This window comes from Equus asinus, chromosome 10 (genome assembly GCF_041296235.1).
Source record: "Equus asinus isolate D_3611 breed Donkey chromosome 10, EquAss-T2T_v2, whole genome shotgun sequence".
Taxonomy (NCBI): Eukaryota; Metazoa; Chordata; class Mammalia; order Perissodactyla; family Equidae; genus Equus; species Equus asinus.
The window spans coordinates 29,968,104-29,992,187 of record NC_091799.1 but is presented as its reverse complement, the minus strand read 5'-3'; the positions used below and the strand labels follow the sequence as shown (position 1 = coordinate 29,992,187).

The following is a 24,084-nucleotide window of genomic DNA, read 5'->3' as shown; positions in this document are numbered from 1 at the left end:
GGGACTGAGGAAATGCATGCTGATAGTTATCCCCACTACGAAATGGGGCAACGGGCTGACCTCAGATGCAGCAAACCACGCAAGTCCTCGTTGTGCAGGCAGTGAACTTGGCGCGGCTGCACGTGGAAGCAGAACGGCAATGATAAGCCTCCCACACTGGTCGGCCACCCCTCAGCTCCTCCAGGCCCCTGGCTCTGCCACTGGGGAAGGAGGGACCAGAAGAAAGCCCCGCAGCCAGCCCCTCAGGTGGACGGCACAGTGCACGGGGGCCCTGGGGACCTGAGGGAACGCTGTCACCTTTCCCTGTGCCCAGGGCCAGGGCCGCTGGGCTCCCACTGACAGCCCTCTTTGTAGAAATGAAGTCTTTCTCCTTTTGGCAGCAGCCTTCCATGGGAGCAATTACCGCCCTAGCAGGGGCCCCTCTAAAAAGCAGGCAGCAGGACTAAGCAACTTGAGCATTTGCAATTTATTAACACCCATTCAGAGTTCAGCTAAGAGAGAATCCCATGGAAGGACCGGAGAAGGTAGCCCAGCCAGGGGGCAGAGGCTGAGACAGTCACCCAGCACGTGCCGGGTTTCTCAGGAGAGACACCACCTTCTGGCTCCTCCAGAAAGATGTTCCCCATCCTTGCGGATCCATCAGCAACAGCTGCCTGAGGGTCGGAGGCCATCACGGACCAGTCTCAGCCACCAGCGCACACACTCGTGTGGATGATGAAAGTCACTCACATGCTTAGAGCTACCGTTTTGGGGGGCTTATCATGTGCCAGGAACTGGGCTCCCCATGCATTAGTTCCTCGCATCCTATCAACAGAGGACCTTGGACGTAGGTGATGGAGGTGGTGGACTGCACGTCACTATTTTTAGAGAGCCTGGAATCTACGAGAAGCACAACTCGTCCTGCAGGGTCCCTGGAAGGTAAGCAAGATGCCAGCTGTCGGGGTTCACAGCTTGTGGACCCCTGCCCGGCAAGGAGAGGTGGCCGCTGCCCCTCGGAGAGAGGCGGCCCCAAGGAAAAGCTGCAGAGGGAGCAAAGCCAGTGCTCGAAGTCGGAGCTCAGCGATGACATGATCAGCAGGTCATTATCCCAGCTCTCGCTGAAGGAGCCGGGGATGTTCAAGGCCCCAGAGCAATCAGGGGCTGCTCTCTGCGATTCCTCGCCAGCGGGCTCTGTGTGGGGCCAGGGCTGCATGCCAGTGAGGAAGAGAAGGGACGGCCTCCCGTTTACTCCATCCCAGAGGGGTGACACAAAAGTGCCCCTCTGCCTGGGAGGCAGGTCCCATAGCGGGAACTGTGTGAGCAGGTGCAGGAGGAGAGAGCCAGGCCTGCAACCTTGGGTCGGCCTTCTCGGCATGGGACTTTGGGCAAACCACCCCCCTTTCTGAGCCTCCTTTTTTCATCCACAAACAAAACTAATGCTGGTTACCTTTCCTGGTTATACCAAAAACCAGAGAAGATTTTTTAAAGCCAGTGTATTTTGAATACTTTTACTGGTATTGTCTTTTATAGTGATCCTCTGGCTACGTCCTCACAGCCTCCCCAGAGGGATTATTATCCCAGACTTACAGATGAGGAAACCAAGTCCAGGGAGAGAAAGTGACGCAGCCTGTTATTCTGACCCCGAAGTGGCGGCGTGTAACCACCCCGTGATGCTGTCTGGTAAGGACGTCACAGGGCCTGGCACACAGTGGGTATCGGAGATGGTTGCTACTGTTGTTGCTATTAATTTCCCCCAAAGTGACACATTTTTGCTGAAGAACAGCTTTAGTCACCGGTTCTTATGTAAATAATCTTCAGAGCCGAGCTGGGCCCGGCTCTCATGCCCAGGTCCCCTCCAGCCGGGCCGACCTACCGAGCCAGCCAGGGCTCAGCCGTGTCCTCTCCCGCAGAGCCCAGCAGCAACCACACAAGTGTGGACGCTTGTGCAGCCACACTGACCAAACGGCGCCGGCTCGCGAGAAGCAGATGATTTGCTGCCCTTGCAAGTGGAAAGAGCACTGGATTCGGAGGCAGAAAAACACGGAGAAACCCTTTGCCAATGTAAGACAAAAACCCAGCAAGCGAGGTGCCCGCCTTCTGCGCTGGCCATCCCCGTGGGCAGTGGTGCTCAGAAGGGGCCCTGCGCCCGAATCGCTGCTTCTCCAACAATTCAGAACAGGCTCTGGGACAAGCAGCTTCATCCCACCGAGCCTCCGGTTCTCCACCCCTGACATGGGGACGATGACAATTGGTACCTCCCCTTGGGCTGCGATGAGGACACAAGAAGATGGTCAGAAAGCAGCTGGACGGGTCTGGCCTGGCTGTGTGTGGTCAAGCAATGACTGCCTTTGTGCCACGGTCACCATGCAGACTTCAGAACCGTCACTCTGTCCTGTGTTCCTCCCCCAGTTTGCCCAAGAACCACTTGGCAAGGGGAGGACCCCTCGAAGTTCTGTAAGAGCCACCGGGGTTGGGCAGAGGAGAGGGTGTGAGGGGAGGGAAGAGGTGGGAAGAGGACCTCTGTGAGTAAGCACCGGACCTGCCTGAGTTCCCATCCCAGCTCCTCCAACTACTAGCTGTGTGACCTTGGGCACGTTACCTAACCTCTCTGGGCCTCAAGTGCCCATCTCTAAAGTGGGGGTGATACTAGTGCCTCCTCACAGGGTTGCTGGGAAGACTAAATGACTCAGTACAGGAACAGCACTCCCTAGGCACCCTGGCTGGCACAGAGAGAGCCCCCCAGATGCTGGTGATTACTATTATTACTGCTGTCAATTAGAAATAACTAGAACACTGCTCTGCCCGAACCTCCTTCCTTTCCTTACGATTATTACTACCCTCACCCTGCCGTCCCTCCTGCCCTTTTCACCACGCTCTTACTTCAATGCAGTCTGAACAGCCACAGGGATCCTCTCAGTTCCAAATCCAAAAGCAGAGCGTGCGGAAACATCGGGCAGGCGTCCCCACCGTGCCGACAGCAGAGAACCCGGGCAGAGGCGGGCAGGGCTGAGCGCCCAGCTGCCGAGGGCCGTCAGTCTGGCTGTTTTCTCATCACACAAGTTCAGGCTTACAGGGTCTAGTGGCTAACAGAGGAGGTTCTGGAGCCGATCCCCATCCCAGCTCCACCATGTCCTTGCTGTGTGACCTTGAGCAAGCGACGACCTCTCTGAGCCTCCATTGGCTCATCTTTCAACGCAGGAAGGTAGGACATCTACCTCGGGGACTGCTTAGGGATTCATTAAGGTGGAACATAAAAAGCGCTTAGCAGGGTGCTCAGCGTAGAAAAATCACTCAGCGGACGTCTGCTGTCACCATTTCTCTCGCCAATGCTCAGCCAGCACATCGCCTGGGACACCAGGAGTCTTCACTGCCTTCTGTCTCCCACTCCCATCCTCCCCATCCACGTAGAGGATGCAGATCCAGGTTCTGCATCGCACGCACCTCACTCTGTTCCCCGGATCACCCCCCAAATGTTGCAGCGCTCGACAAGAAAGACCCCAGGGACTGGGGGCCGGGGAGGGACACGTCCTCCCCCTCAGCCCCCCAGGTGACAAGGCTCTCTTGGAACTCCGCTCGAGAAAGACGAGAAGACGGGCACACTCAGCGGACATTCTGAGGGTCTTCTCCCTCTGACTGACTGACAGCAGGAGAGCAGCACGAATCCCAAATCGCATAGTAAGAAATGCTAAGGCTGCTAAGATACACTTTGGCTGCCTTTTTGTGCTTCTCCTTTTGAAGGCCCATCTCGGCAGTCTGAAACAGCAACACTTTAGTCACACTCTTAGAAATCAGAGATGTCAGGTTTCCAACGGAGAAAGGAAGCAATTTTCTAAGAAGCTGAAGGTTGGGTCACAAAAGGAACAGAATGAACAAGAAGGGTCCCAAGACTCTGTGTGCACAAAGGTCTGGAAGGACGTGCCCACTGCTGACTGTCTTCATGTGCCGGGGCTGGGCAGGGGCAGGGAGGAAGGGCTGTCATTGCAAACATGAGCCCATGTGAGAATTGACTTTTCTACGCCTGGCAAGGATGATGTCCACAATTAGAAAAAAATGTTCCATGTATTTAAAACATGTATTACACTTGGCTAAGTTGATATCTGCCAGGACTCCCCACTGTAAACTTATTATTTTTCCCTTTATAATAATTACAAGATACACTGGTAGAGATACTCTAAAACTATGCCAAAAAATCCCGCTTCGGCTTAAACTTCTGCCTGCTATGTAGCATCAATTTGGTGCATCCCGTGTCTAGCAATTATTACAGTAATGTCATGTTCTGTTGGTGATGCTCTCCTCCTTTATTCCTTCTCCATTGCTTCATGGGGATTCTTCAAGGAAGACTTGTTGCATCTCCCCCATTTCTTTATGTAATAACACTCGTGAGGACTCAAGGAGACCTACTGTGTGCTCCATTGGCCGCTAGGGGGCGCTTCCAGGCTGGCCCTGATTGGTTGGCTGATGGATTTTGGAGCACGTCTCTGCTTGCTGGGACCACAACACACCCCAGGCTCATCCTGTACCTGCCTGGATCTGCAGTCACCACTCCTCCAAGGAGCCCTGCTTCCTTTTACTTGGAGAAGAGTATTTAGAAACTAAATCAGGGCACTGGGTATCCTCAGCTTTATTGGGGTGTCCCTGCCTCTAGCCCCTCTCAATGGACAGAACCAAAAACTACAGACACACGCCCTTAACAACAGGGATATGTTCTGAGAAATGCGTTACTAGGCAACTTTGCAGTGTGTGAACATCACAGCGTGTGCTTACACAAACCCATGTGGTACAGCCTACCACACAGCGAGGCTGTACAGTCTTATCTTATGTGACTGCCATTGTCTGTTAGTGTGGGTTTATTTCTGGGCTCTCCATTCTGTTCCACTGATCTATGCATCTGTCCTTTCACTAACAATACGCTACCTTGCTTACTGTAGCTTTCTAGTACGTCTTGAAATCAGGTCGTGAGTCCTCCAACATGCTCCTCTGTTTCAGAATCATTTTGGCTTCCTCCTAATTTCTCTGCCTTTCCATTAAAAAATTTAGAACCAGCTGGTCACTATCTACAAAAAAAGCCTACTGGGGTTGGAATTGGGATTGCGTTGAATCTGGATCAAATGAGGGAGAGGACATCTTCATAGCACTGAGTCTTCCTATCCACGAACATGGTATATCTCTCCATTTGCTCAGGTCTTTTTCGTTTTGTATTTGCAGCACAGACATACTGCACATATTTCGATATATTTATATCTAAGTATTTTTTGGCGCTGCTCTAAATTGTATGTATTTTGAATCCCAGTTGCTCATTGCCAGCTTATAGAAATATAAGTGGTTTCTGCATGCTCACTTTGCCTCCCACCTTGCTAAACTCACTTATTAGTTCTAGGAGATTTTTTGATAGATTCTTTGGAATTTCCTATGTAGAGAATCAGATTCTGTACATAGAGAGTTTTATTTCTTCTTTTCAGATCTGTATGCCTTTAATTTCTTTCTAGTGCCTTATTGCACTGACTACAACTTCCGGTATGATATCGAACAGGAGTGGTGGAGAAGACACTTTTGCCTTATTTCAATCTTAGAGGAAAGCATTTAGGTTTTCACCATTAAAAATGTTAGGTGTAGATTTCTGTAGATGCCCTTGATCAGGTCAAGAGAGTTTCCTTTGATTCTTAGTTTGCTGAGAGTTTTTATCAAAAGTGGACATTGACTTTTGTTCAATGTTTTTTCTGATCATATAGCTTTTCTCCTTTCATCAGTTAAAGAAATTGATTTTCAAGTGTTGAACCAGCCTTGCATTCCTTGGCTAAAATGCCCTTGGCCGTGGTATAGATCTCTTTCAAAGATCGCTGGATTTGACTTGCTAATATTTTGTTGAGGATTTCTGCATCTATATCTATGTTCATGAACGATAAGTGGTCTGTAGCTGTCTTTTCCTGGCGTGTATTTGTTTCGTCTTGGTGTTACATAATGCTGGCCTAAAAAAGTGAGCTGGGAAATGTTTCCTCATCTTTTATTTTCAGGAAGTGATTGCATAATATTTCTTCCTTAACTGTTCAGAAGAGTCGATTAGCGAAAGTGTCTGGGCCTGAGTTTTCTTTTTTTGGATGATTTTTAAATACAAATTCAGTTTCTTTGATACTTATATAGGACTTCCGGGTTATCTATTTTTCTTTCTTGGGTGTTAGAAACTTGCGTCTTTCAAGAAATTGGCCAATTCATCTAAGCTGTAGAATTTCTAGGCAGAGAGTTATTTGTAATATGCCCTTATCATCTAAGTTTTTTTAATCTGTCAAGAATTATATAAATATTAAGACGTTATTTTTGTCATGTCCATTAGGACTGCCATGAAATCAGCCACAATCACAGATGAAAATACCCCTAAAGAATCCTCATGAAACAAGTAATATGTAGCAGCCACCCCCCTTCCCCAAGGAGAACAAGCAGAAAGCAGCTCTGGACAGTGTCAGCCTTGTTCTCGTCTCCCAGCAAAATTATTTCAGGGAAGCGTGGAAACACAGAGAGCAGGCAAGATCAGACTGCCTGACAATGAAGGGGCTCTGTGCTGGGGGTCCAGAGACCCGGAACCATCTCCCCAGGACCCTCTGCCAGTCCTGGCCCCTCTGCTGGCCCGCAGTCTTCCCACGGGAAAAATGGGAGGTTGGGGGCTTGGACCTGTGAGTGTAAATCGATTCCTGGTGTCTACCGTCCATCAGCGAAGAGCTGAAGGTAGCCGCGAATGCCCAGGGGACACCTGCGATGAGCAAACCTCGCTGCGCCCACGGCCGCTCCTCCACATCCTGCAACACGAAGGCAGGCGTCTCGGGGAGAGGGGTCTGACCCACAGCCCAGGCGAGGGCAAAACCACTAACACTTCTTAGTCAGATTCATTCCTTCAAAAAATGCAGGCTCTGTGCCGCCTTCAGGCCCAGATGCAAATGCAACACGGGTCAAGATGGAGCTTTGGAGGCAAAAAGCCCTGCTCGGCCACAGTCCCTCCTGCATTCAAGAAATATTTCCTGACCACCTACTGTGTGCCAGGCGCTGTCCTGGGCTGGGAGACACAGCGTGTAAAGAACATCCACTCTCTGCCTCAGGCAGCCACCATCTGGGAGAAGAGACAGCCATTAAATGAATGCACCCAATTTACAATGGGGTGAAGGGTCCCTGCCTCCCAGAGCCGGGCTGAGGGTGCAGAGATGACCCGTGTAGATCCCCTGCACCCTGGTGGGGGTCAGCAGAGGGGTGCTGCCCCAGCTCAGTCTAGAGAGGCCGGGTGGGAGAACAGACCCTGGAAAAGCCGGTCCACGGAGGGGTCAGCCCAGCCCTGCTGGGTTCCCCAGTGAAGCCGACACACAGCGTGGGCCCCCAGCAATGCCCAGCAGGTGTGCAGAGCGGCAGTCCATCCCCCATCACTGGGACACTGACTCTGCCCCAGACACTCCACAGCCTGGCCCATAGCCACAAGCAGCACAGCGGTGACCCCGAAAGTGGCACATCTTGCAACAGAGATCCTGCTCCAAGGAACCCCAGCCAGGAAAGCAGCTTGGCTTCCTCCGGCAGAAATGAAAAGGGCCTCCCACCCTGGGATGACCACAGCGGGGACGGCCTGGGGCCAGGCAGGATCTGTGACCACCACACTGGGCTTCAGAAGTGGTTTCTAAGAGACCACAGTCCTTCGTTTCCTCTCTCTGCATTCTTTCAATAGTTGTTCAAGTTAGGGTCCTAGGGAGGTGGGAGAGCAAAGCCGGTGGCCTTTGGGGGGCCTGAGGGGCTAGGCCTGGGATCCCTGTGTGATCCTGAGCAAGTTCCTGCACCTCTCTGAGCTTCCATTGCTCATCTACTAAAAGGCACTATGAATGCCCTGCACAGGGCTATTGGAAGGACTGAATAAAAATGTAGCTACAGTGTTTAGCACAGCGCCGGATTCATAATAACTGGTTAATAAATAGCAATAATAGCTACCATTATGTTTAAATGCCACTCTGGGCTGTTCTTAAAGGAACAAACAAGATCCATTCTTCGGTGGGGCTGGAAGCCGGGGGGCAGGTGCAGGGAAATAAGAGAGGCCTAAAGATAAATGCCAAAGGGGAGTCGGCCCCAACCGGGAGGGTGGGGGAGGCCCAGGGCCCCCGGGAACCCCCAGGGAGGGTGAACGCTGGAGGGTGCCTGACCTGCTCTGGGAGCTTCTCCTCCCAGCAGTGTGGATGGTCCCACCCCGGGCCCCAGGAGCTAAGTGAGCGGCCCGAAGCCAGGCAGAAGGCAGCATTTTCACCCCAGGAAAGTTCTGCCCGGCAGCAAGGAGCCCTGTTTACAAATACAGCCTGTTCTTGGCTCTGCCACCCACACAGCGCAGCCCCTTCATTTCATCTCAATGTGCCCGATTCCGGTAAAAGGGCGCTGGCAATAAGTGGAATTAATCAGACCTGGACGCCCCAGGGAGCGCCGGCAGGGGTGAGCGGATCCGAGGGACCCTGCAGGGGGAAGTAAAACATCGGAATGTAAAACGCTTGACCCAGGTGGGAACTGAAGACGGAAAGGACTTCACTGAAGGCGGGCATTTTACGAGCAAATGACGCCTCCCATGGCCTGCGACTGAGACGCAAGCTAAAGTGACGGGGAAACGTCCAGAGAATGTTTTTCCTCTGCCTTGTTTCAAAGCGGAAATGGCTTTATTGTTGCCGTTTCCATGATTATAAAAGGAATGCTGGCTCCATTCAGACCCCGCACGAGGATGTGAAGAACAGACTGGAACTGCTCTGTCATCTTACCACCTGGAGACAAGCACTGCTGGGGCTTTGGTCCATGTCGGCGTAGATGTTCTCTGGGCGTTTGTTTGCACACGTGTACAACACGAAGGAGATACTGTCAGACGTGTGGTTCTGCGGCCTGCGCTTCCCACTTAATAATGGACCAGCGACACCCTTCCGTATTAGTAACTGCAGACCTGGGGCATCCTTTCCCGGCTGCAGTCTTGGGTGAAAGGACACGCCCTGTGTGATCTGGCTCTGTTCGCCTCGTCAGCATCACCGGGTACCTTCTCCCGGCCTGGCTCTCTGAGTTCAGCTTCATTGGCCCTCCTCTGCATCCTGGAACACTTCTTTCCACCCCAGGGACTTAGCATGGGCTGTTGTTCCTGCCTGCAATTCTCATTTCCTCTTTCACACCATTAATTTTCTTCTCTTCTTTAAAACTGCAACGGAACAGTTTCTTCCTCCCGGAAGACCTCCTGGATATCCAAGACCAGAGCCGGTCTCCCCTATTATAGAGTCACACGGTTGCAGAGGCTTGGCCACCTTGGTATTTATCACGATGGTAACGAAACAAACAGGTGCTAAGTTTTCCCCCTTCGTCTTCCCACTCGAAAGTACGCTCCTGGAGGTCAGAGACTAGCTCTGTCTTGCTCAGCTCAGCAGGCACAGGGCCAGCACAGTGCCTGGCACCCAGGAGTCCTCAGGACATACTCCCCCATTAAATGGAAGGAGGGGAGGGAGGGGCAGCCATGGACACCCAGTGTCCACCTGTAACGTCCACTTCCGTCCTTCCTTTCGCACAAAAGAGGGATCCGCCAGCGGGTTACCTACTTCGGCATCTCTCGGTGGACACGGGAGCCCGCAGATGAAGGAGAATGGAGCATGTTCCTGGTGTCTGGGCACCCTCAGGCCCTCTCAGGCTGGAAAACCTGCAGATTTGGAGAAAACCTCGGAGATCACAGAGCTCGAGTGTTCAACTTCTCACCGAGCAGGATGAGAAGAGATGCTGAGTCCCAGAGAGGGGAAGGCCACACCACCCTCACACAGCCGGGCAGGGCCAAGATCCCAGGGCTCCTGCCCTCCCCTGCACCAGGCGAGCCCAGGTTCCGTCAGGCCTACATTCAAATCCCAGCTGTGACTTCGAAGGAATGTGACCTTTAACTCCACAAGCCTCCTGCCTCCCCACGGGGAGCTGGGGAACGTAGCAGTGAAGAACACGGATTTGGGGAGTGCTCGAATGAGTTTGAGTCTCGCACCTCTTAGCTGGGTGACCTTGAGCTAGCTGCCTACCATTGCTCCTGAATCAGCCTCTCCTCTACAACAGTGATAAGAACATCCCTTTTTCATACACTGTTGCAAAAATGAGTAAGATAGGGCCAGCCTGGTAGCTTAGTGGTTAAGTTCATGAGCTCCATTTTGGGGCTCAGGGTTTGCAGGTTCAGATCCTGGGCACGGACCTACACACCACTAATCAAGCCACACTGTGGCAGCGTCCCACATACAAAATGGAGGAAGATGGGCACCGATGTTAGCTCAGGGCCAATCTTCCTCACCAAAAAAAAAAAAAAAAAAAGTAAGCTAATGTGAAGCATGAGCACAGTCCCTGACACAGTAACTGCTCAGTGAGCGGGTAACATGACAGTAAAAGCCACCACCGTCCATAATCAGAGAGAGAGAGGGGCCTGCTCGATCTCTCAGGCCCTAGCATATCCTCTCTCGCATGCTCCCTCTCCCCTTCTCTTAACACGGATCCAATCACAACGGATTCACCATCAACAAAGTATGGACCTGCTCATGCATTTCCCGCCACTGAGGACACTGTTTATGGCATCACACAACATCTTCTCTAAGAGGGACCAGAGGAAAATTGCTCTCAGGCCTCAGGAAGAGGAATAACCAGGCTTCCCAGGCACAGTTGGTCTGTTTTCATCTTACAGATGTCACTGACCTGCTTCCCTCTTTGTGCTGGCTGCCAGGAAGCTCAGAGCCAAAGCTGCATCCTGCCTGTAGGTCAGATTGCAGCCCCACACAGCAAGCATTCTAGGACAGACCCTCCCTCCGGCTCCATCTCTTTCTCTCTGCCCCCATTCTTCTTCCTCCCAATCTCCTCACTCGCTTGAAAAACAAACAAACAAACAAAAACCCTCTACACAAAGAGAACAGATTAGTGGTGCCCAGAGGGGAAGGGGGTTGGGAGCGGGCAAAAGTGGTAAGGGGGCACATATGTACGGTGACGGATGAAAATTAGACCATTGGTGGTGAGCATGACGCAGTCTGTACAGGAACTGATAAATAACAATGTACACCTGAAACTACACAATGTTGTAAACCATTATGACCTCAACAAAATAATTTTTTTTAAAAAGCACTTTGTTTAGAAACTGGCTTCAATTTTTTTTTTTAATTTTGGGGGAAAATAAATGGAATTAAAACAGCTTCCAGGCTCAGGCAGGGGCGTATGCTGGATTGGACCGTATCCCAGAACAGGAAAAGGACATTAGTAGAAAGACTGGGGAACTCTGAATAAAGCGTGTAGTTGGTTTAATGGTATTGCACCAACGTTATTTTCCCAGTTTTGACAAACGCACCGTGCTTATACGAGATGCTCACATCAGGGGCAGCTGGATGAAGCATAAATGAGGACTGTCTTGGCAACTTCTCGGTAAATCTCAAATTATTCCGAAATAAAATTATTTCACACAATCTGCATAGAGAATCCCACGACATGGCTTCCTCTCGGAGTCTCAACCAAGTCAGCATCTCCACCTGCTGAGGGCACAGCAAACCCGAGAGGCAGGGCGTTCCGGAATCCACGAGACCCAACCAGCACGTGTGCAGCATCTACGCCCTGCCCGGCCGGCCTGGTTGGGAGCCCCAGGATGCTGGCTTGGGGACCCCGGCTTTGCCCTGCACTGGCTGTGCAGCTCTCCAAGTCTCTGATCCTGCAGCTGTGCACCGGCTGACGAAAGACCCCGCTGTCACAGGCCGTGGTGAGGCTTCAGTGACAACACAGAAAGCACCTGGCCAGGAGCGGACTATCTGAGTCAGCTCAGGATGCTGTGACAAGTCCCCCCGCCAGCCGGGGCGGCTTAGAAACAGCAGCCATTTCTTTCTCACATCTGGAGCCTGACGTCTGAGGTCAGGGTGCCAGCATGGTCCGGTTCTGGGCAGAACCTTCTTGTGGGCTGCAGAGCCGACTTCCCGTGTCCTCACGTGATGGCAAGAGGGCTGGGAGCAATGTGGGTCCCTTTAATAGGGGCACTCATCTCCTTCATGAGGCTCCACCCTCATGAGCTGAGCACCCCCAGGGCCCCACCTCACCGTGGGGCTTAGGGACCCAACATGAGTTTGCGGGGACACAAACATTCCGTCCACAGCACCCTCAACACACTGCACCTTTATTATTAATGTTCTCGCCAGTTCCCTCCTCCTTTCATCTTCTCAGTAACCCTGAGAAAGAGATGCTATTTTTTATGATTATCGGGGAAAAGGAAGAGAAGCTCAGACAGGTGGAGGCAGTCTCCAGGGTCACAGGGCTATTAAAAGAAAAGCAGAAAAGCTGGGATCTGAACCCCATCTTCCCAACCCCAAATGCAGAGCTCTTCCCACTACGTCGTATCCCCTAAGAGAAGCCGAAGGACACCCCGTCCCTCTTCCACTCCAGCCTGTCGGCCACCTCGGGGCTGGGGGTCTCCTTTCCGCCGCTCTGACCCACCACGCGCTTTTCTTCTCCTCTGCGTAGAGTCAGGTTGCCCACGTTAGAGAGGGACATTCAAGGCCCCTCGTTACAAAGACACAATCTCATCCTGGGCTCTGTTCCCGGCCTCACACGCGGGCTAGTCGCCCACCTAGTCGCCCACAGTCAAACCGCACGGCTCTGGCGCAAATGCCACCTGTGCCCATGGTCACCGCTCCACATCGATGCTGCCTTGAGACCCCTGGCATCAGGATTGAACCCAAACACCCGCCACCATTTACTCAGGTGATCTACGTCCTGGTCCAGCATCCTCGTGGGCAGTCGCTCGCTGCCTCACTCACTGTCTCCTCCCCCGGAGCTCTGAGCAAGTCCCCGGGCCTCCCCAGCAGGGTGGGACCATGGAGCGTTTAAGACTGTGGGCTCTGGAATTAAGACTGCCTGGGCTCCAGTCCTGCTCTGCGACCCACCAGCTGTGTGACCTTGGGCGAGTCTGTTTAACCTCTCCGTGCCTCGGTTTACCCAACTGGACAATGTGGGTCACAACAGCCTGCCCCGTGGCGTGGCATGAGGGCTCCGTGAGATGATCCGCGTGAAGTCATTTACGGATGCCCAGCACACAGCCCTGTTTCAAACGCAAGCTAATGATGTTATTTCAATAATTGCTGGTTGCCCTGGGTCGAATGCCAGCCCCGAAGCTGCCCGCACAACCCCAGCCCAGCTCACGGCTCTCCTGTCCCCTCTCCACGCACCATCACAAACCCCAAGGTCAGGGCCACCGTAGGCCATCAGCAGTGTTTGCAAACCACAGCTGGGAGAGGACAGCCAGGAGACCTCGGGGCGCAGGAGGCAGGGGGTGGCTCCCGCTGCTCACTCTGAACCACAAATTAGAGGCACATGGCCCCGGGGGCGGGGGCGGGGGGTGCTCCCCACCTGGGACCACCCCTCAGGGTTCGGCGCTGACTGCTCGGCTGGAAGTCTGACTCACATCAGCTGCAAAGAGCCCCAGGCCCGGATCTCTCCCTCCCTCCCCACACGCATGCAGCCGGGCGCCCCTCCCTGTCCCTCCCATGGGCGTCGGGGCCTCTCACCTTGAGCCCACTGCTCTCTGCTTCGGAGCCCGGGTCCACGCCAGTGATGTAAATGCCCAGGCCATACTCAGCTCCCCCGCGGATCGTGAGGCCCAGGGACCGGCCATCCCCCAGCACCAGGTTCACCTGCAGGAGGGAGAGGAGGCAGCGTTCAAAGGCCTGGAGGAGCTTTGGGGGGCAGGAGGGCTGCAGAGCCCCTCCCACACCCTGGAGGGCACACTGACCACCGACCGGGGCCTGCAGGATGTCCTGGACATTCCCATCCCCTGCCCCAGCTCTGCCTCCAACTTGCTGAGTGACCTTGGATAAGTGGCTCTCCCCCTCTGGGCCACTGTTACACGTGCAGTAGAAGGAAGGCGCTTCAGGAGAGGACTTCCAGGGATGCCCTGATGCTGACATCCTAGACGCCTGGATGCTTCTGGTTTCCACGTGTTCTTATACCAAGGGGGCCGCCCCTCCCTGGACCCTTTGGTCAGGGCATGCCGGCTCAGGCCCCAGGCTCCCCACCTTCCATTCTCCCTCCTTGGGATGGAGGCTGAGTCCGGGCTCGGGGTGCCACCATCCTGCCAGCCCAGGGGTCTCCTGCCTCCCCAGGGTCCTGCTGCTCTGCCACCCACCCCGAGGGACCAGAGGATGCTGCTCCATCACCCCCTCGTTCTACAAACACAGGGAGCCCCCACTAAGTGCAGACCCGCTGCCAAGCCAGGGGACCCCGAGATGACCCAGACACGGTCCTGGTCGCAAGGGTCTCACAGTCCAGAGGGGCAGAGAGACCGGTACACAGGGACAGCGCGATCTGGGCGTGACGGGGCGGCTCGGGGGCCCTGTGGGCAGAGAAGGGCAATGGTACAGACGGGGGTGGGAGTGCTTGGGGGCGGGGCTTCCTGGAGAAAGTGACGTTTCTGACAAGATGGGAGGGTGAGCAGGAGTTGAGCAGGCTGGCGCGAGAGGGGCATTCGGGGACATGGGACAACAGGTGTCACCGCTCGGCGGTGGGGGAGCAAGCTCGGCTGGGGGCCTCAGAGGGGAGCAGCACGGTCACGTCCAGGGTGCTGGGGGGTGTGGGGGGACCGGGGAGGATGGGCAGGGGAGGCTGGGGGCTGATCCGGGAAGGAACCGGCAGGTTAAGTGTGCTCTGGAAATGGAAGGGGGACTTGTGACAAAGAAGAAGCAGGGCCAGAGCAGCTGGGACCTACCCCCAGAGGACAGAAAACACCCTGCAACAAGTTAAGACCCAGGGACACGTAAGAAACCCGAAGAGAGCACAGTGTGACTGCTCACGGAAGAGGGGGCGGTGGGGGTGCCTGGGGGCATCAGGGGAGGGCAAATGTCAGGGGGGACGCCATCCAACCAGCTTTCTACCTCCAAAAAGCCATTCCGCTAAGAGTTATCCAGGGCTGTTATATAGAGTTATCTGTATTGGTCACAGAAGTGGCCTTTTACATATATTATCTCACTTCATTCTCTGCCCTGGAGGTTACGGTGGAGGGGGTGAAGAGGACAGACTCAAGTCCAAACTGCACAGTGGGGGGTCGCGCTGTGTGACCTTAGGCAAGTTACTTAACCTGTCTGTGCCTCAGCCCCCTCACCTGTAAAATGAGGATGAAAACAGTGTGTGTCGTGTACGGTTACTGTGGAGCGGATCAGACTGAGACAGGTGGAGGCTAGTCTCCGGCCCGCAGTGAATGCTGGATAGATATTAGCCATTGCTGGCTCCATTTTGTGCGTGACAAAACCAGACAAGGCCACACAAGCACAGCGGACTCCTACTGGCTGGCAGACCGTTGTGGGGAGAGAGCTCAACAGACAGAGTGACTCTATGGGGTCTGGTCCTAAGACTGTGCGGCATGTCGGGGGGCCCGTCCCTGGCGGGACAGTGCCAGGCAGTGCTGCCCAGGGGGGTGGCCCCAGCCCCCTTAGGCCAGAGCTGGCTCCCGATTCACTCCTCAGACAGGACGATCGCATTAGAAAGGCGAGCACCTGCGAGGCCCACGGAGCTCTCGGGGGAGCAGCGAGCAGTCACCCAGCAGCGTCAGAGATGGATGTTCTGGAAACAGCAGGCTGTGAGGGCGCTTGAGGTCAGACTCGGGAACAACAACCCAGCCCCTGCAATGTGCCCTCTCCTGCCCCCACACAGCTAGGGCCAGCACAGGTCTGAGGTGACCCAGGTTCAAGGCACACCCCAGGCCCCAATGACGTGCTTATCTGTGAATTTGGGAGGTGACGATGTGTGTAGACTCCGGAGCGAGACTCGAAATTTAACCTCGGCAACACCCCTTGCCAGCTGTGTGACCCTGGGCGAGTTACTGTCCCTCTCTGTGCCTCAGCTTTCTCTTCTATTAAATGGGGAAATGATTGCACCCCCTTCAGTGGGTTGTTGGGAGGGATGAATGGGTCCCTCTAGGTGGAGCGGTGAGAAGTGTACATGCACAGCAGAGGCACTCAGAAAACACTGACTATTACTGTGGTTATCTCCAAAATGGCCCTCTCGGGTGAGCCATCGGCTAAGCTCACCCAGGTGTGATCTGGGAGGAAGGAGGGAGATAAGGAACCTGGGCTGCTTCACAGGCCCGGACGGCCTTGCAGACACGAGCTGTCGCTGGTATTCCATCCAAACGCTAAGGGAGCCCAAGCCTGAGTCAGAGGAGAAGCTGACTGGGTCCCTGCCCTCGGGACGCGCCCCAGGGCTGGGAGCATCGGCTGCTGCTGGCTCACAGCTGAGTGCCTCCTGGACCTGCCCCACCTGAGGTCACACCCCTGCCTGGAGTAGCTCCCATCCAACGACTAGTAGATCGGGGCGGGTGGCGAAAGCTGGACCCCTGCCTGACTTCAGGACAGCTCTGCAGGGCCACCCCCGCCCCGGAGCCCCCGTGGGACGGGCCGAGGCCTCTGCCGTGATGGCGTCGCAGCCCACTCCTCCCTCTGCCCAGGTCTGCGTCCCTCCTGCCATCACCAACGTTGACCCCAGTTACGACAGCACTGCCTCGCTGCTGTCAGAAATGACCTCAAATCTAGCAGCTTTAAACAACACAGATTTATCAGCTTAAAAGTTCTGGAGATCAGAAGCCCTGGGTCCATAGGGCTGCATTCCTTCTAGAGGCTCTTGGGGAGAACCCGTTTCCTGGTCCTTTCTAGCGTCTAGAGGCCACCTGCCTTCCTTGGCTCATGGCGCCATCCTCCATCTGCAAAGCCAGCAGGTGGCATCTTCCCGTCTCTCTCTCTGTTCCCAGCATCACGTCACCTTTTTCTGACTCTGACATTTCCGTCTCCTTTCTATAAGGACACTTGTGATGACACTGGGCCCACCTGGATATTCCAGGAGACTCTCCCGATCTCAAGTCTCTTTTGCCATGGAGGGTGACATCCTCAAGGTTCCAGGAATTAGGAGGTGGAGGTCTCTGGGGAGTCACCATTCTGGCTAACACGGGCTCTCTCCTGTAAACCTCCTCCAGGGAAATCTTGGTCCCAGAGTCCCTTCCTGAGAGCCTGACCTCAGGCAGAACCTTCCAGAAATAGGACCACCAAGCCCTGCAGGCTGCTGGGGGCCGGCAGGGCAAGAGCACGCGTGAAGCCTCAGACACAGGATGGAACCTGGCCCCCTGGGGTCACCTCGGTGTTCTGTTTGGCTGGCGTGTGGCGGGGAGGGGACGAGGGCAGGTGGGGTGGATGACATGAGCCTGTGTGGGGCCGTGAGCCAGGCCAAGAACCCTGGGCTTTGAGCGGGAGGGAGATGGGTTCAGATTCCTATTTTAGGAAGACTGTGGGGGAGGGGGACAGCAGAGGAAGGCGTGTACCTTCGGGGGGTTGGGGGCTCAGACCTGGGGAGGTGAGTGAGGTGGGCCGAGGACACTGTGGGAGCTCCCCCCTCGAAGCTGGACGGACCCCTGCTCCGGGCCTGGCTGGGGTCTACACGCCAAGGCTCTGGCCCAGCTCCCTGGGTGACCTGGGGTCAGTCCCTACCCCCTGTCCCCACCCGACCTGGTCCCTCCAGCTCCAGGACACAAAGATTGTGGGGGGAGAGAGCAAGAGGGGCGCCGGACCACCCAGATGGTCTGCAGCAGCCCCCTCTAAAGACTGAAGTGGAAAACAAACCTCCTCATAAATCCTTGCCATGGGACTCAGAGGGGGTCTTCATCACAGGATGGCAGTAACAGGCCCACCAACCACGGGCGAGCTGCCTCAACCACCTGCTGGAAATTCAAGCAGCATCCGGCAGGAAACAAAACTCACCGATGGGAACGGAAACTAAGCTGTGGGGGCAGCCTGGCACGGGGACAAGAACACCACGCCCCCTAACAATATGCAGATAATAATAACTCACTAAATTAACTGCTCACTCAGTGTACCATTTCCCAAGTCTCGGGCGCTCGGCACGTCACAGGACTTTGTTTAAGCCTCTCTTTCTCCATGGTGTCTCTTACTATCCCCACTTTCCCGATGAGGAAACTGAGGCTGGAGGGCTGAAAGGACGCAGCCAAGGTCACGCAGCCGACAGCTGGCAGAGCCCAGGCGTTTAACCAGTGTGCCAAACTGACCCCCAGGGGCCTGAGTTCAAATCCTGCTTCTGCCCTTTATTCTGGGGACCGTGGGGCCAGGCCCATGGCTTCTCCCATCTCAGTTTCCCCATCCGTGAAATGAGGATCGCACAGCCTACCTGGAGTCAGGCACGGCCATCTCCCTTGCTGTCTTGTTGTACAACCCCATCCCTGGGCACGGAAGCTCCACACCCTTCCCACTTACTCTGCCCTGCGCATCTCTCCCATCTGCACGTCCACCTGTATCCTTTATCCCACCCTTTTACAATAAACTGGTAAACAGGACACAGTTTCCCCGAGTTCTGTGAGCTGCTCTAGCAAATTAACTGAACTCAAGGAGGGCGTCGTGGGGACCTCAGATTTACAGCTGACTGGTCAGAAGCATAGGTCACAACTTAGGCTTGCGACCGGCATCCGAAGTGGGGGCGGGGGCAGCCTTGAGGGACCGAGCCCTTAACCTGAGGGATCTGACGCCGTCTCCAGGTAGAGGGCGTCAGAACTGAGATAAATGGTAGGACGCCCCGCTGGTGTTGCAGAAGTGCTTGGGGTGGGAACCCCCCCCTCAGATCTGGTGTCAGACCGTTGTGAGCGGGGTGGTGGTGTGACAGTAAAGGAGAAACTGGAGGAGAGCTGGAGGTTTTTCTTACACAGCAGGCTTCAAACTTAGTCCCAAAGCCCCTGCTCCTTCTGTCTCAGGCTGGGTCCCATCTTGTCTCTGCGGCTGCTGAAGGCACATGAACTCGGGGGGCTGCCGTGGCTGCAGCAGGGCCTGACTGCCAGCCTGGAGTGGGGGCCAGAGGCCAGAGACACCACCATGGAATAAGACTTGCCCCTTGGTTCACAGGAAAACAACCCAGATAGGGGGCGGTAAGGGGCATGTGACTCCTGCCAATGGCTGCTCCTGCCCCAACATTCCTCTGAGGGGATCCCAGATGCTGACCAGATCACTGGCACACAAGCAGTCAGGCCGTGCCATGACTCTAGCCAGAGGGAGCATCCACGGAAGCTGTGCATAGCCAGGGCCCAGAGGGACAGAGCCGGGGGACACCGAAGGAGCCAGGGGGCTCTCCCCACTCACGCACCCGAAGGTAAGGAAGACAGGCCTTAGGGTCTGAGGACGACCCCGCCCCGCCGCTCACCGTCTGTGTGGCCTGGGGTAACGCATTCAGCCTTTCTGCCCCGTTATTTTCTCATCTGAAAAATGGGAATATTGATACTATCTGCAAATACTTCATAGGTTTGGCTTAGGAGGCAAACGATTTCATGAAACCATACTGACATCTAAAAACCCGCAGTGCAGAGGCGACCCGCCGGGAGGCTGGGGCTCCATCACTCTGGTGACCGGCATCCGTCACATGATTCATAACCCCTCTCCAATAAAAGGGGTGACAGAAACACAGAAGCAGAGAAAGAAGGCTTCTGAGAGCCCTCCTGTGTTTCTGTGGGCGTCCTGCAAGGGCCCCGCCGAACCCCTCCTGGCAGGCAGAGCCCAGAACAGGCCCCTGGAACTCAGACTCTAGAGGCAGGTCAGCGGGGAGGACGCCGGCCAGAGAGGGATCTGGAAACACAGGCTCACCCCTCCACCCCAAAGGCCACCGTGGGCCCCCTGCCCTTCCACCCTGACGCAGCCCCCTCCCCTCGCTCGGCCTGCCTTCTCTCCGGCCACACTCCCAGCCTCAGAATCCACCTCAAACCAGCCCCATTTCAAGGAATTTAAAAGGAACCCGCCCCCGGCTCGAGAACATTTCCCTCTGACAATCCACGCAGAGCGAGGGCCCTCAGCGCCCCGGAACCTCCCCCCGGGTTTATTTTCCACCTTCAAGGGTCATCTTGACTAGATCCAGAAGCATCATTACTGGCTCCAAAGGCTCTTTCTGTCTCTGCTTTCACTCCAACTGGTCCCACCCCTCCTGAAAATGAGCTTCGCCCCCCTTTCTCTTCACCATCTTGTAAAGATCTCTGCAAACCTGGAATTGATTTCGCCCTTGGTCCCCCATCAGCGAGGAGAACACTCAGAGAGTCCTCGCTGCCCAGAGGAAAAAGTGTTCCCGGACACACACCCCACCCCCGAGCCTGGCACCCCAGCCCCGCAGCCACTGTTCTCCAACCTCGTTTCACAAACAGCACCAGCTGGGGTTCCCACAGCCATCCTGCTCTTTCTAACCTCCCTCCACTGTTGTGCTGTTCCCTCTGTCTGGACCACCTTCCCTCCCACTGCCACGTGGCAAACTCCAAATGCTGCCTCCTCCAAGAAGGCTTCCCAAAGCTCTCCCTCCTCTGCACACCATGTCAGTCTCTCTGTCCCTTTCACAGGACACGTATCACATCGGGTCTCATGGAACGTGCCAGAACAAGCCCTTCCCTGGACTGATGATTCACTGGGACACCGCAACCTGCCTCCTCTGGGTTCCCCCACTGGGGAGGCGGCATGGGCCAATGTTAGGATGGAGAGCTTAGAAAGAGACGGATCTGGCTTTGTCCCTGAACGCTGCCACCGCCCAGCTGTGTGACCTTGGGCACTGTCATTGCTCCGCTAAAGGATCGCACAAAGGTCCAATGTGAAGATTCGCAAGAGAAAAACCTCACACCCACTAGGATGGCTACTATCAAAAAGACAGAAAATAAGCGTTGGTGAGGATGTGGAGAAATTGAAACCCTTGGGTGGTGTTAGTGGGAATATAAAATGATGCAGCCACTATGGAAAACAGCACGGTGGGTTCCTCAAACTATTAAAAATAGAATTATAATATGCTCCAGCAGCTCCACTTCCGGGAGAAGTACCCAAAAGAACTGAAAGCAAGGTCTCAAAGAAATATCTGTAGACTCATGCTCATAGCAGTAAAAGGCTGACGGAAGCCCAGTGTCCGTCGATGGATGAACAGACCAACAAAATGGGGTCTATCCTTACAGTGGAATACTATTCAGCCGTAAAAAAGGAAGGAAGTCCTATCACATGCACAACACGGATGAACCTTGAGGACATCAGACTAAGTGAAATAAGCCAGTCCCAAAAAGATAAAAGCTGTCTTTCTACTTAGATGAGCGCCTGGAGTTGTCAAGTTCAGAGACAGGAAGTAGAATGGTGGCTGCCAGGGTTTGGAGGGGAGAGGGGGGAGGAATTGCCTTTTAATGGGTTTTAGTTTTGCACGATGTAAAGAGTTCTGGGCAGCCACGGAGTGCAAAGCACACTGCATCCAGAGAGAAGTTTGAAAACACAGGGGGACCATCTCTCTGCCCTTTTTTTAATAAAAGAAACAGCCAAGGTCTAGGGGGAGGAGGGCGGTACGGGGCATGCCTTGATGCCTCTGGCCCCTTCTTCAGGTTGCATCTCCCCGTGGTGCTTTGGGCAAGAACCCCTCCCCCATTGGCTACAGTCTTGGTGGTTCTGTCAATCAAAGTGCCCAGCCCTCCCCACCAGCCAATCAGGAGCTCCCTCCCTGGACCATGGCTCCACCCAGAAGGATGCAGACACTGAAGTGGTGGAGGCGTGTTCCTCCCTGAGGCTGCACCTAAGGTCCTCAGCTTCAATTCTGGAACTTCCCACACCCTTCGAGTAAATTCTTACTTTGTGGAAGGTGACCAGGGCCAGTTTCTCTTCCTTACAACCCAAAACCCACACCGCAAAAGGTTCCCGGTGGAGTGTGGGCTCCCGGCAGCTGTGTGTGGCCGCGCACCTGGGTCCGGACCACTGAGAAGTTAAAAGATCTCTAATTTAAAGGGAAGCTCTGAGCTTCCGCTCTTCCCCTTTCCATTCTAGGGGCTAGAATGGGGACCCAGTGCGGCCCAGCTTCAACCATCAGAAGGGGCCAGACCCTCAAGGATGGTAATGGACGGAATGTGGGTCCCAGAATAAGATGTGGAGCAGTGCAGCCCCCCAGCCTAGACCTCCCCCTCTGTTCTGTGTCAGGGAGAAATAACCCAACTTATTTAAATCACCACCTTCGGCTCCTTTGTGGCAGCAGCTCAGCCTGTACCATAATAGTCACCGCACAGGTCAACAGGCAAAGAAATCCTTCCGTAGGGACTTGGGGGAGAGAAGGACAGAGCCAAGCCCCTTCTTCCGGCCTCTAGGAAGCTTCCCTGTTCTGGGTTTGGCAGGGAGAATGGGGTCTCGGGGGCCGGCCTCCCCCCACCCCGCCCCCGGGTCCAGGCAGCCTGCCAGCTCACCTTTTTCTCATCCCCACTTTGCAGGAGGTGCAGGGTGCTCCTCCGGTCCCCCTCACGCTGCCTCAGGGCGCTGCCGTGGGGCTGGGGCAGGCCGGAGGGCGGGGAGATGCTGCGGCCCTGGGGGTCCACCCAGGTGTAGATGTGGTTGGTGACATAGCCCCCAGGGATGCGCCCTGCGGAGTACACGGAGAGCACCAGCTTCTTGGAGCCCTTCAGAGCCTAGAGAGAGAGAGACATGCGGGTTAGCAGGAAGCGGGGCAGTGAGGGACGCCCTCCCGTTCCCCAGATCTTGCCTCGTCTCAGGACCCACAGAGGGAAGAGGAGGCCCCCCAATCCCTGCCCTCTTCCAGTCCTCAGTTTCGTCCTATGGGAACGAGGACATCCATTCCATCCCTAACTTGAAGTGGTCCAAACACAAGAAATGTGATCTCTTAGCATCCCTGTGCAGAGAAAAGGTACCAGCATCCTCAGGAAGGCCTGCTTGGCGGGCACCTGGGACCTTGGATTCTGCGTGTTCCCAGCATTCCTAGCTGATAAAGGGAGCTCAGCTGCCTAGGCTATTTGTGCAAACCGTGTGGGGTCTGGAATGTGCATACAGGCAGAGGATGCCTATGTGACCAGCCCCAAATAAAAACCCTGGGCGCTGAGTCTTTCCAATGAGCACCCCTGGTAGACAAGATCACCCACGTGTTGTCACCATCCAATGCTGGAGGAGCTAAACGCATCCTGTGTGATTGCAAAGGAAAGGACCAGAAGCCTGTGCCTGGTTTCCTGCAGACTTCACCTCATGGCTGCTCCCTGTGCTCATTTCCTTGGGTATCCTTTCGCTGTCCCAAAGCTTAGCCACCAGTACAACTGTATGCTGAACTGTGAGCCCTTACGGAACGCGGGGGTGGTCTTGGCAACGCCGATAAAATACCAGACGAGAGAGTCAAGGGATAAAAGTATTGATGATCATCATAGCTTGACGTTTATAAAGGGCCTGTACGTGTCAGACCCTCTGCTCTGGACCTGACATGGGTTAGCTCCTAAAATCCCCATGGCGTCCAACCTTGGGGGCCAGGGATCCCACGATTCAGATGAAGAAACAGAGGGAAGTCGCCTGACCACACGGCCAGGAAGCGGTTCCTTTGCCAGAGCAACCAATGCTGAGTGCAGATGCCACCTTTGCTCTGCATTTTCCAGTCTGGGGATGGACCCACCCCAAGGAGAGGGCAGCCCAAACTCTGTGCCCCGGGTGGAAGCTGAGATGCGCCATGTGGCTTTCCCATAATGCACTTGTAGCCGAAATGAGCCATTTTTTCAAGGAAACAGTCAATTAGCACCAGGATTGACAGCCAACACCCCCAAACCTGGGGTTATTTGAGTCAATGAAAGTACCCACCCATGGGAAAGTTCACGCTGTGGTTAAAATCACATTTTAACATCTTTACAAAGAGTTCATAAAGCCAACGATACGTGATACATTTTAACGTTAAGTGGGGTCAAACGGATATAAGTCCTGTCTTACAGCCTGATCGCACTCATGTCAAGAGAAAAATATCACAGGAAACAAACAAAGTGAAACTGAGGAGTGACGTGCCAACAAGCCGACAGTGCTTCTCTCTGGGTGGTAGGATTATGGGTGATTATTACTTTGTTCTTCCTGTTTCTCAATATTCTCCAAATGTTCCAGAATGAGGATATATTACTTTCAGTATTAGAAAACAACAATATGCCCAAAAGGGGGCGGGGAGTACCCAGCTCTCTGGCGACCCCAAGCTTGCCTGAATCTGGTACACACTCAGGTTCCTGAGCCCCAATACTCAGACAGAAGGGGTCAAGGGTGGAGCTTTCAAAGACAGTGGGGAGCCCTGGCTGGGTAGGGGTGGGGGGGC

At 54.7% G+C, this 24,084-nt stretch overlaps 1 protein-coding gene across 6 annotated transcripts in view; it reads right to left on the bottom strand.

Moving 5' to 3' along the window:
* WHRN (whirlin) overlaps positions 1–24,084 on the bottom strand; it is an 85,953-nt gene that overhangs the window by 40,370 nt on the left and 21,499 nt on the right. For 5 of the 6 annotated variants that reach the window (XM_044778953.2, XM_044778951.2, XM_044778954.2 and 2 more), the window contains exons 2-3: positions 22,208–22,426; positions 13,506–13,631 (exon numbers count right to left, since the gene is read on the bottom strand). In XM_044778953.2, coding sequence (XP_044634888.2) covers positions 13,506–13,631; positions 22,208–22,426 — 345 coding nt within the window. The remainder of the gene's footprint in view (positions 1–13,505; positions 13,632–22,207; positions 22,427–24,084) is intronic. The other variant, XM_070518876.1, reaches the window with a different exon arrangement.